A 13,547-nucleotide genomic window follows, 5' to 3' on the forward strand; every position below is an offset into this window, starting at 1 on the left:
CCACAAAATGTGGGTGGTTTGAATAATGAGCTCAGAGCGGAGGATTGTGTCAGGCTCCAAGAAGAATTTGAAGATGAAATAGACTGCCATCACACTGATGCTTATTGATAAGAGAGGAGAAAAACATATAAAGCCAACCATGAGTTAGCTTAGCTTCTCATTAGCCTTAAAACATCAAACAGCTCCGATGGTCTCATGCTAAATCAATGCTGTAACAACAATCGTCTCCATTACTCTTCAGATTTTTAAAGCAGATATAGCCTGTCAATGAAGTTAGAACCTTCACATTCCAAACAAAGCCCAAGCTGTTTTCGTCTACACACCGTGGAAACGTATCCGCACCGCTTGAACATTCTCCCATTTTGTAAGGCTACATTAACAAAGTTTCATAATGCATTTTACTGGGATTTGATGTGAAAGAGAAGAAAAGAAAGGGCAAAACTTTGAAAAAACACCTTTGAATTCAACTACAGGGCAATTGTTTAAAGGTACAGTTAAACCCCACCTCCTCAAAAACTCATATAACTACCTATTTTAATAGTTCAAACATTAAATATACCTTAATATGCATTAATACACAAAGTACTAGCCTTTTTAGCATTACCATAGAAGCTAACATCCATGGTCTTGGTTAGCTTTGCTCTTAAAGGTACAGCACTTTGCAAACAGCAACCAATAACACGTTGAGTAGCACTGCATATCTGCGCCCTGGTATTAAAGCTTTCCAAGCTGCATTTTATTTAAAAGCTCTTACATAATTTCTATGAAAAAACATTCACAATCAAATTCTCCAGATTTTTCGTGAATCATTTGCCGTTACGTTCCACAGAAAAATTCGCAAATAGGTGAATCCGCAAAAACGAAACCGTGAATAGCTGAGGCTCCACTGTTCAGGTCTACCGGTGTACATGATAGGTGACATAATTTGTTTCCAGTTTTTGATTTAAAAATAACTAAAGCTCAATCAGACTGGATGAAGAGCATCTGCTAACAGCAGTTTTCAGATCTAGCTACAGATACACAACCGCAACACCAGACCTAAACCTTTGCCCACTTGTAAATAAGGCTTGAATTAACCAAACAGACATTGGAGAGTTTATAACTGTTTATAAGAAGCTGAATAAAAAGAAATCCCTGAAACTGATTCAATATAAATGAATACAAGAAGTAAAATAAAGCAAATTAAAAACGTTATCCTGTTAGACAAATGATGTAAATACTCACACTTGATCCAGCTTTGTCCCGTTAAAGGCGTGATGTCGTATCTCTCTGAAGCCATTTCCATACAGCATTCTGGATAAAAAGAAGCTCCATATTTAAAAAATCCCATTGAAAGTGGTATAATAAATGTTCTTGGATGTAAATACTTTCCATCTGCCAGCCGAGCTCAGAGGAATTGACTTATTTCTCACTTTGGAGTAAAACCGTCTGTGTAATTTTGTGGCTTTTACACCAAACATTTAGCTCACTTCCCACACACTTCTACACTCACACACGTGAACATGAGCGAACGTCTGTGTACTTGTTTTTGTTGTCGGCGTTCATGTGGGAACATGTTTTTAAAGTGAGCTCAAGCTGAGTGTTTCTTGAAGGGCCTATTTTAAGGATTTGGCTGGATTTAGAGATAATGTTCCTTAAATATTTACATATTTATTTATCTACATATTTATATTTGTTTTGGGGGGCGGGGGTCCTGCATTTTATTTTATTTTTTCTATTGTACATGTTTGGAGATATAGTTGCTGTTGGTGGCGTGCAAATGTCTCACACTGTCAGAAACTCGCTCGTGATGCCCTGGAATGAGTTGGCCGGGATCTCGGTAATGGAGGGATGATTAACAATTTCCCTGCAAACGAGATGAAAAGAACAGAGAGGAAATAAAATATGCAACAAGTAAGAGGAAGAGTTACATCTGGGAATTAGATTCGGACAACGAAGGAGGAATTGCAGTTTATTTATCAAAAAGTTAATGGGATTGGTGGCAACATTCCAGGATACAGATGCAAATGGAGACACAACTTCAGGCTCATCCGACCAATACTGGGGATGGTAGAAGAATTGCCAAGGAAAACCTTCTGTAATATTTCAGCTAAGTCCCAAAGTCACACTATGTCACTCTGTGACCGAACCGTCTATCAAATTGTGATACATATTGGGATTCACGACAGAGGATCAAAAACACAAAAACATTTTCCACTGACATGTCCCAGAGACTTTGGGGTCATAATAAAACATATACTTTAGGTACACAAGTCTTTAATTTACTGGTTAAAGTCTTATAACGTACAAAGTGCTTTCTCAGAACTTTGAAATAACTATACTGTAAAAATAACCAGAAAGTTTTACAAAGACTTGATGCTTTTATTTTGATGTAAAGCAGAAACTGATGGTAACAACCTTTTTGCCTGTTACTGTGCAAACATGGTGTGTATGAATCCTTCTGCTTAACATCTGGACTTTCTAGAACTAACAGTACACAGATAGCTATTATTGACTGTAAAACAAAACTTACAGTATGAAGTTCATGTCGTTTGAGTGGATGTTGTTTAAAGCAGGGAAGAAAGTCAGGCCAGTATTCAAAATCCCCCTGAATTACAAAAGAGTGAGAAACAAAGTTCATAATAAAAAGTTCAAAAATAGAGATTTAAACACATATTTTCATAATTTTTTAGTGCTGAATTATACCTTTAAAATGTAGTACAACTGACAGCCATTAGGAAACACACTCAAATATATTTTTTTGCTTCGTTTAAGATATACACAATAGAGGTCCATCTGAAAATCATCCCACAGTTTTGAGATTGGTATCATCATAAATAAATATTCCATGACTCCCCTCTCTTGTTTATTTATGGCTCATTCAAAAAGTCAGAAGTCATTTATTTTGTGTCTCATTTAAAAAGATTCTTTAATTCTGGATTATTTTTTTTCACTGCAAACCTTAAGCGTAAAAACTGATAAATAAAAAATCAGTGCAGTAAAACCAAACAGCGTTTGTTTGAATTGATCTGATGTTTTAGAAACAAGTTGCTTTGAGATGACTATTTCCAGTCAGAACCTATCTCTATTTCTCCAAAAGTGAGACAACTCTGAATACTAATAGGAACTCCACGGAACACCACTTTTTAAAAATATCTAAACTATGTTTTCAGTTTTAGTACCGTTAGAGTGTGGAAGTAACCTCTGAGAATACTTACAGGTACTTGAGGTTCGGGAGATGCTTAAAGGCTTCTGGATCGACATACGTCAACATTTTTGTGTTCCGAATCTCTCTGAAAAATAAAAAGAGGTTTCAGAAACTAGAAATATATTTTATTAATTGACCTAATTACAAGTCTAATTAATTAAGAGGCGGCTGAGTCTAATTTTTGGTTTTAGATCCTAAAAATTGGCATCCAACAGAGCTGGGGCTGACATCCAAGAGAGGAAAAACCGCACCGGAAACAGGCTAATTGGTGATTAATTAGCATATTTCCCGTGTTGCCTGAACCAGAACAAAACACCGACTGAAGCCATATGGCATTCAGGACTGCAGATTTATTTTATGTCTACTCTGGCTCTTAATTTCACTCCTTAAAATCATATTAAATTCAAAAATATGAATCTGACAAGACTGTTTAACAATTGATAGTATAGTAAAGATCTTTTTGCCACTATTAAAATGTGAAGGATATTCCCAGCTGCAGAGGAAATTAAATGTTAAAATAATGACTGCAAGTAGGTTCAAAAACATAAAGGTGTGCATATTGCCAATGAATAATAAATAAAGACAAACCTAAAAAGTAAAAATAAAGAAAAAGCCTTTAAGTTCTACCAATTATTCAGTGGGTGTATCCAGTGGCTTCTTCCCTGGGCAGCATGGTATGGGGGGCATCCTCAAGATATAAAAAACTAAAAGTCACCTTTTTTCTGTCTTGTATTTTGGTATTTCATGTCCAACCAGTGGGAATAAGTGGCCCCTGTCGCTTTTCATTGTAAAATATTGTTTATCACTGAACAATGGTGAATTTAGTACATGACCATCATCAAACATGTTCCAGTATGAACAGCTCAGATTTATTTATGGTATTCTACATTGAACACGAAATCTTTAAAACGCAGTTTGAATTTTGAAAAATTATAATTACATTTGTGAATACACAAGTGTTCTTAATGGCTTCTTGGCCTTAGAACCACCGTAGGTTAAGAAAAGCGTTGTGTAGATATAGTTTATAGTGGCCAACTCTAGACAGTTACAGTACCCTGATTTATGGATGTTTTTAGTAGTTTGCAGCAACACACGGCATAGCGGTCGAGTGGGAACCATATATATGGAAGCTATTTGTCCTCAACAGATCTGTTGCACCTCTGTTGCATGTCTTCCTGTCTGATTACGTTGAATAAAGGCAAAAAGTGCCACAAAATCTTCAAGAAGCTGTCATTGAACGAAGAATTAGGTATATTTTGACACGATCTGGCTTCAGATCAAGTATCAAGTCTTTTCTTCTGCATGTTGCCTTCTTGTTCCTTGTCTTATTTTCCCAAAACAGAAGTCAACATGCCTGAATGGAAGAACAATTCTCTTTGCTTTAAAGTCTCCACAGAAAAATGCAATATTACCAAAGAAGGCATTACATCAGGGAAGATTTCTGAAGCTGTGGAATGATGCCAGTCCTCCAAATCGTTTCATGAACTGATTGCTGTAGATTGCAGACATTTATTTTCAGCATTTGTGAACAGTTTGAGCATTTTGGTGTTCTCATTCTGAGGAAGAGAAGCCTGTGCAGGGGCACTGGGTTTGAAGGTGCCAGTGGAGGCATGGGATAAATCAAAGCCTCGAGTCGATTATGGCTTTATTAACACCCAATACAGATGGATACAAGTCATGCTTGAACTCCACTGACCTAAACTGAACGCCATGTACCCTTCAATCTTCTCTGTGTGATGTCACTAAGTGTCAAGTCTACATTTCGGACTGCAGTTTTCCAGTGGCTTTCGAGATTATATTCAAAATCGCCACAAACCACAGCCTGTAAATAATCTTCCTCAGAGTCACTTCGGCTTCCATTCCACATACCGCGATTGGTGTGCAACTTGGAATAAGGGTGACATTCTTCTACCCAACCAATCTTTGTCAAACAAATGGAAAAAGTAGGTCTGCACACAGGGCACAAACAGGGACAGATTTAGGAGAAAGTCAGATCCTGACAGTTCCAGAGTGGCTTTTAACTTGACAAGGCCAAGGCTCACCGCCATCTTGTGTGCAGTTTCTCTTTTGCCAGTATAGAAAGATCATTTTTTGACAACACTCATTGGATTGACCAGTGCTCAGAACCTGTAAAAGTCCAGGCAACTCAGAAGATGTAAGAAGTAAAGCACCATCTTCAGCTACCACATCTTCCTTCTACCACTTCCTGTCGTCTTCTTCGTCGTTTCCGCCAGTAGTGACATCTGGTTGTTGATCACATGACTTATATGATGCGAAAACAGTGTTTCCATTGAGGTTTTGTGAAATACACTGATTTGGATACAGCAAAAACAAACAAACAAACAAAAAACCGGCTGTGCAGAAATTGATGAAAAACTTGAGTTTTTTTGGGAAATTGCAGTATTTAAGCTTGTATGGAAACACCTTCCTAATAATGAGCAGAGAAATGAACTGAATATACAATATAAATTAAAAAACAACAAGAAAGGGATCAAGACACAAAGACCTGCAAACCATGATGATAAGCTGAGATCTAGAAAATGAAAAGGACTTGCTTTGCCATTACTCATGAAATGGATGGCTCAAATTAAACAACTGCACAAAAAAATAAAACCTCAAACTTCCCCTCCCCAACTCCAGTCCTTGATGCACAGCTGCCGTCTGCCAGGAGCAGCCAGCAGGAAGAGGAGCATTCATTTTTGTCTGACCCTGAAGGAAACCTGAGAGAGATCCCATTATCTTAGGTATGGCGCTAGATTGCACCAATCAGTGGCAAAGAGGCCCCGAAGATCCAAAAACACACACCCTCCTAGCCCAGATACGGCCCTCAGCTGGCAGTTTGGATTACGGCTCCCGTCTGTGATGCCGAGCTCTGGAACTCAGCAGCTTTAAAGGAAAGACGAGGGCAATTAAGACGGAACCGTCGGCCAAATGCGGATTTAGGTCATTTAAGCTTGATTTCTGTAGTCGCGCTCCCTATATGTTAACACAGATCGTTGCTTTAGAAAGTGCTCCAACTTGTAGCGACTCATCCTATAATATAGAACGCACAAGTGGGTTTTCCAGTGGAAAATGTTTTATTCAGACAGATGTGCAGCCATAAATCTCTCACTTATATAAGCTGCTGTTTAACTTCTCCGCCCTAATACACTTTAAAGAGTGAAACCAAGAATAACATAGCTCACTTTAGTTAAACTCATTGGATTTGTTGCAAGTCAGGATCAAGAAATCCCCAAAATGAAAATTTTTTTTTAGGCTCCATAAATTTATGAAGTTTAGCCACAGCAACTTCTGTGGCTAATGAACTTAGCTACCGACTCTTATTAGCCACAGGCAGCCTTCGACATGAAGCATTCTGTTCCCCTCCACTGAGCAAATGGATCAGTTTAGTCAATAGGGGATCAATAAAGAGCACTTTTCCTTTCCCGTTAGCGACTTACATGTGGGTGATTTTCCTCAGGTTGTAAAACGAGTGCCTCTCCAGGCGCTGCAGCTTCTTATCCACGTAGATGTATCTGGAAGACAGAATCCAGCAAATATAGTCTGTTTTCTTCAAAACATGCATTGGGATTTTATGTTGTAGATCAGCAGAAAGTAGTGTATTATTGTGAAGCATAAAGAAAATAATGAATGGCTTTTTGTTTGCATGCTTGGTTTCTTGTCTTCTGACTGGAGAACCTTTGTCAATATGACTTCTGCCAAACATTAATATGGCTTCTGATAGTTTCGTGTCACATATGGCTGCTTTTCCATAAAGGTCAGATTTGTAGTGAATGGGAGTCGTGGGGGAGAGCTGCTCTGGGAAGCGGAAGCTCGGAAACTGCAGCTCTGAGGAGGAGCTACGTCTTGAAGGTGGGGCTAGGTCCACCCAAGCGTTTTGCACAGCTGAATGGTTGCCATGGGAGATTAAAGGATTTCTCAAACATGCATGAAAGAATCAAAGCAACAATCTAGGTATGTTTTTGATGATGGAATAACATTATGACATAATGTCAAGCAGAAAAAAAAATCAATTTTACCTAACACTGGCCCGTTAAGTTTCCTTTCTTCCACTTCACAGTTGTCATTTATTATGTAAGATCTCAGTAAAATGCTTTAAAGTTTATGGTTGTTTTTTTTGGTTTTCAGATAGCATCACACCATAAGAAATAGCTGCATTTTTAATTAATATATTTTTTTTCTCATGTCCTTCATGACATGAGTCAGTAGGAACTTTAGCTAGAGACACTTGAGGCTCACAGAAAGCTTCTCGTCCGAGTCCATCTCCACTCATGCGGATCTTGGACATGCACCAGGCAGCTGAAGAGCAAGACTCGAGAGCACTGAAATGTCACGTCTTACTTCAACAAAAAATCTCCACCTCTACTGGGAGTCCAACACACACTCAAAGCTCCTCCCCAGTGAATGTCTGAGCCTGCTGTGGTTTAAGGGCCAACATTCATACTGAAGAAAACCTTCTATAGGTTTAATTAGGGCTCAGAAATGGTACTGAAAAGAGCAGATACTGTTCTTGGGTAGAGGGACAAAGGATAAAACATGGCAGCCCTAAGTCGTGTTCCAAAAACAGCAGGTGAATGTAAAAAAAAAAAGAGATGTGAAGATGCATAGATGTGCATATAAGAAAGAAAAATAAGCACTTACATCCCTGAGATGTTGACCACGCTGGCAAAAGAATTCGCTGGAATAGACGAGAGTTTGGTATCAGAAAGCAATCTGGTGAAAGAAAGCAAAAAAAAACATAACGACCCTTCGTTAATTTTCTCTGCCGGCCTAATCCTGTTCAGTGTGGCAGTAGGATTGGTGTCCATTTACAGGAGCCACAAGGTGGACTGGTTACCCCAAACAGGTAACCAGTCCATCACAGAGCCGACAGAGACGATTCAGACGATGCGTCAAAGTCATGTAAGAGGAAAAGAGAAGAGTCGCGGAAAGAAATAAGTTAAGTATGTTTTTATTAGCGTAGCTTAACTTAGCTTGACATGTGTCACCTTAGTTTAGCATAGCAAAGTGCAGCTTTGAGAAATACTCAATACTCACACTAAATATTAACATTATAAACGTTTATAAGCAGTGATTTAAAAGTACACAAAGATGCTTTGTAACATATATTACATCTAACTTTAATGCAAGGCTAATGATCACAGGATTTCTTTCTGGATTCTTGTTATTAATAAAAGACACCATTTCTCTACCAACATCATCAAAAACTAGACCAAGCACCTGTAACCTAAAATCTATCAAATAGCCATAAAAAAGTGTTTGAGTAGTTATGAGAAACGATAAAGCTACTTTCGAACTTCCTAAACTTTAAAACTCAAAGGCAAATAAAGAACATCATTTTAAGATAAATGGATAATAATAAGAGGAAAATTGGGTGTACACATCTTTGATGTGACCTTGGCAGGTGACTTTCTTGTGGTGGATTGAGGAATCTTAACTGGGAATCAAGATTGTAGCCACATGTGAATCTGTCATGTTGAATTCCTGGCACCGAGGAAACGCAGACAGAGTTAATTCTGTCTCAGCTATGAACAGCGTGTAGAATATACCTCTTCTAAAAACAGGTTTTAAAGCCAGCCTCTTTGTGTCCCTCTGGTTATTTAGAGAAACAATGGATGGATTCAGAAACTGAGATCTGGACTACAGGTCTGAATCAGAGTGATGTGAGCAAATCAGCAGTCGGCAGACGGTGGAGCACGGCCCTCCGCACGCGCTCTGACAAACTTACACAAACAGAGGGACACAGAACAGATCCTGGCACCAAACCACCTTAGCTGGAAACAGAATGCAATTTCTCCCAGGAATGTAAGGAGAGGTCCGCGTAGCCCACCCAAAAGATTTAAGGAGAAAACTACCACAAGTTATTCTTCAGGATGGAACGTGTTATAACTATATTGACCAGGGAGCTTTTTATCAAGAGATTTGTCTCATTTTAGTATAAAATAGTCAACATTTCAAAGCATGAGTTACATATTATAATACAGATCTCACCCTCTGAAAGGTTTAAACTCCCTTCATTTCCTGGTTTATATCCTAACTAGGGTGCTCAGATGCAAGGTATTTTCAAGTTAGCTTAGCATTCTGTTGTTTATAAATGATTCCCAATGGTCATTTATTTATCAATTTGAGAAACAGGATTAGGATGTCACTGACTTTTTAGGGATCTGTGCCGAACTAAGTTCAGAATTTATCTCATTCAAACTCCAGTCATAAAACTCAGAGGTTGCTCTGAGACTAAAACTATCCAACCTTTTTTCTTGGAGACTTCTTTTCCCTCACTAAATTATTCTCAAATGGTATTCTTTCTCAGGGTGTTTAAGAAACGTGCTGGAAGAGGTAAATATTATATCTGAATGCATCGTCCAGACGCAGAAGGGTGTCACGCTACGCCGCCCTCTTAGTGTACTTTGCTTTGCTTTCCACATCTCTGACTCCCAGTGACACTTGGAGTAACCTTCACACATAAACGCACTTGCACACACACGCACACAAACTTTCACACACACACACACACAAAGGACTCCATACTGTAGAGGGCACACTCCACGAAAAAATAACCTCACAGATGTCTGTCATGCATTCACATTTCGTTCTTAAAAAACGTACTTTTACTTTCACTCATTTTTCTGCAAAAAATACATTCCATCAACTGCGGCAGATCCTTCTCTTTCTGGTAAATTTTAATAATTGTATTGCACAGCTTCCAAGACTGTAATTAATTTGTCTTTAATATTTTCATCTTTACAATGAATGGCAGTAATAATTACTGGCCTGGAAAAACATCTACAATAAATCATATCTACTTTAAACTCCTTAATATGGTTACAGCTTTTCCTCTTAACTGTTTACTGTAGCTTTAGACATTTCTTTCATGTGGTTTAATGCACTTGTTCCTCTGGATTTGTTAAGGGATCTGTGTAACTATGTCAGAATACTTGGTGATGGAGCCCTTCTCATAGAACAGCTTCTGTCACCAGTAAGGGGAAAGATAAAGTTGTTCTATTCCATTCAATAGAAATGATCCTACATTAACTGTAGATATCCTTCTTACAGACTCAATGTAGGTAAAATTGATTCGAAAGTCAAAGCTCATGAATGATGTCGCACCTTAGTTGAGTTCTAATTAGAAGCCGGAAAACCAGTGAGATTTGCTAACTGTTATGCTAGTGACCAGGCTACATTCTATTAGCAATTCAAGCTAACCAAATCTGCCTGAAATTCTGACTTCCAAGAACAAACACGCTTGTCATTGAGACATAGAGAAAATTTGTACTGTCACTGTTCCCTCATTAATATAGTTTGTTTTGCTAATCTTAGCTAGCTGGTTGCTAACAAGTTGTCTTGAAAGTTGGACTTTCTGCAAGGAAATTGTGAACTATTTGAGCTATGTTAGCTAGCTAGCTATGTATGAGCTAGCTAATTTTCTATTTCATCTGTACACTTTTCATACTCTCTTTGATTCCCTATGCCTTAGGTGGATATGAACTTATTACTTAATCTCACAAAATTATGTAATTTTAACAGATGGAAGCCTCAACGGCCAGTGTGACAGATGGGTAATTTATTCCTCAGCAAGAATACAACAAAGTACAAATTCCTAAAGTTTAATTTCCTAGCACATGCCAGTCAATATGTGATCTATTTCAGGCTTATGTGGCAGATATTTTTACCCGAGAGTTTTATAGCGCTTGAGGGATGGATTCATGTCTTTTGTTCTCCTGAGGTTGCTGGGTAAACTTTGGGCAGGAATGTGAGGAAACTAAAGTGGACACTCAAGGCATGTGGGCCGGTGAATTGAAGCAGTGATCAGGGCATAATTTTATGTGATGGCTGCAATGCAAAGGGTTGTAGAAGGGATGAAGGGATACCGTGAGACACTACAAGGCAGGAATGAAGATTATGACAACATAGCAGAGAACCCTCTTTATAACTAGGGCTGCACTGAGTGAGTCCAATGCAAACGAATTATAAGCCAGAGAAGGATCCGTGTAACAACTTGGAAGCTTTGTAGTTGTTTTTAGATTTCCAACAATTAGCAAGACCTTTAAGACACAAGTAAGAGGATAGCAAGGTATAGCATAGGAGACCAGGGAACACGGCAGACCGATCAGGTATAAAGCTGTGGAGGGGTTTCTAGAAAGATTGGTAATGGCTGTCTGTCCAAACTGACAGGCTGGAAAAAAAGAACATGTATCACAGAAACAGTGCAAGAGGGACGTAGTAACTCTGGAGGAGCTGCAGAGATCTGCGCTCTGCAAATCTGATCTGATCAGTGCTATTTTTTTTCTCTTTTTGTGTGTACACTTTGTTTTCTTGTGGCAGACATGGTTCACACTGACCCAGGTTTAGGTTCTGCTAAAAGTTTCTTCTTGTTAAAGGGGAGATTTTCCTATCCACTGTCACCACATGCATGTTAAGTGTGAGGGATTGCTGTAGTGAATGCTACAATCAATATGATTCAGTCCTCTGGGTTTCCTTCAACGGAGCACATTTTTATCAAATGGAGTAATAAACTAAACTTGACTGCATTGTTTGATAATTGACTTTTTTAGTAAAGTGCCTTGAGATGATGATGTGAATCAGCCTCGTATAAATAAACTGAAATAAATTGAATTAAGTGAACCAAGAAGATGTTGCAAGACTTTAAAACGGATGCTCACTGACACTCGCCATCAAATCCGAAAGAGCTTCAGCTGTTTTCAGAGAAGAATGGGCAAAAATATCAAGTCCAAAATTAGCACAGGCAAATCCCAGAAGATCCAGAGCTTCTGGGATTTGAAAATGAATTTTCATATTCATTTCACTACTGTTTCGGTGTTACTGGAAATTCTGCTTTTGGAAAAGGGAGAAGAATCCTGTGATTTTTCACAGCTCTCTGGCAACTCGCGTCAATAGCACTTTGGCTGTTAATTCATGCCGTTTTTCCCAATATTTTAAATGCCCATAAGGAAGACTGTAAAATGTTACGTATACACTGGACGTCTGATTTCCTCCTCTTTCAATAATCACACGATACCATCTGGTCAATTTCTGTAGGTTAGGAAAAAAAATGCTGGCTAGCCTTATGCAATTTAAAAAAAAAAAAAAAAGTCAACACACATAGAAACTTCCGGGAGTCAGCGTGTGTTATTGGAAAGTTTGCTTCTCTGTTTTCCTACAGTTTGCGTGAGAAATGCTGAAGTTAATTATTCATCATATTATCCATCATATTACGCCAGAACAAACCTTGAAATTTTGCTTCTTTTTTTTAAATGTTCAGACATTTAAAAGTAGAAAAATAAGTTAGAAAAGCTGAATCTGCCTTAACACTAATGGACAGAATAATACCTGAAAAGAGAATAACTGCTTACTAAAAGACGGCCCTTAAAATCCCCGTGGGTGCACTTTGATGGAATATTATAGCGTAATGGTTTTCTTTCTTTTTTTTTTTTTTTTTTTTTTTCCCTCAGGGTTAAGAGCGCTTTTAACATTCAAAATGCATGAAAAAAGAAAGAAAGAGAGACAGCAGAATCGCTTTTGCAGATGCGTTTAGTACGCCTACTACTTACAGTGTTTCTGTGCTTGCTGGGAACCTCGGGAGAATATCAATGTCACTGCAGCAGATCGTGTGAGCTCTCCACTCGGAGCAGTTGCCCCTGACCGGGCAGGAGTAAGGCTGCAGCTCGGTGCCGCTGATGGGGAGAGTGATGAGGGTCAGCAGCGCGCATGTTAGCACCTGCGTGGTGGGGCGCAGCCGGGTGGAAGAAGTGCCGATGTCCGAGCAGGTCGCCCGCCTCCCAGAAGTCCGCAGCAACATTTTTGTTTTTACCTGCTGGAAGTTGCGTGATGTCCTTTTTGTTGTGGTTGGTGTATTAGTCCTAAGTGCTCACCGTGTCTTGCAGGGGCCCCAGACTGGAGGAGCTGAGAAGGTTTTATTTTTGGGGTGGGGGTGCGGGGGGAGGGATGCTGCACCTCTGTGGTGGGTTTTAGGAGGTGGTCTCCGACTTAAGGAGAGGGTGGACTTACAAAAGGCAGAGTTAGAATGTCCCCATCCCGGTTTCCCCTCCTTCTGCGTGGCGTTGTCGGTAAAAACGTGGGTATTTTTTTGCCTGGTGTAGCCGCAGGGCCGGATTTAAAAGGACAAGGGACACTTGGGTAGAGCCGGTTTTGGTGCCCTAACAAAAACAAACAATCAAACAAACAAACAAACAAACAAACAATAATACGACTTTTTTATCCACATATTTGTTAAAATTGTCACCATATCATGATAGTATTCATATTTAGTAAGTTTTTTTTTTTTTTTTTGGGGGGGGGGGGCTATTTTTTTTGGGAATTTTCCCTTCTTTTTTTTTTTTATTTTTTTTTTGGGAATTTTTTT

The 13,547-nt window shown here is 38.9% G+C and overlaps 1 protein-coding gene across 1 annotated transcript; it reads right to left on the minus strand.

Moving 5' to 3' along the window:
- Positions 1 to 1,224: 1,224 nt before the first annotated feature.
- Positions 1,225 to 13,352, minus strand: LOC106963554 (thyrotropin receptor-like; the record flags this gene model as incomplete). Its single annotated transcript, XM_015058530.1, has 7 exons — positions 12,736 to 13,352; positions 7,829 to 7,900; positions 6,628 to 6,702; positions 3,198 to 3,272; positions 2,513 to 2,587; positions 1,769 to 1,846; positions 1,225 to 1,293 (listed from the first exon to the last, which is right to left on the minus strand). Coding segments are annotated over exons 1-7 (692 nt in total), but the record flags the coding sequence as incomplete, so codon positions are not given.
- Positions 13,353 to 13,547: the final 195 nt, after the last annotated feature.

Source organism: Poecilia latipinna, unplaced genomic scaffold (assembly GCF_001443285.1).
Source record: "Poecilia latipinna isolate Pla-1442-1.1 unplaced genomic scaffold, P_latipinna-1.0 Scaffold1548, whole genome shotgun sequence".
Lineage (NCBI taxonomy): Eukaryota > Metazoa > Chordata > Actinopteri > Cyprinodontiformes > Poeciliidae > Poecilia > Poecilia latipinna.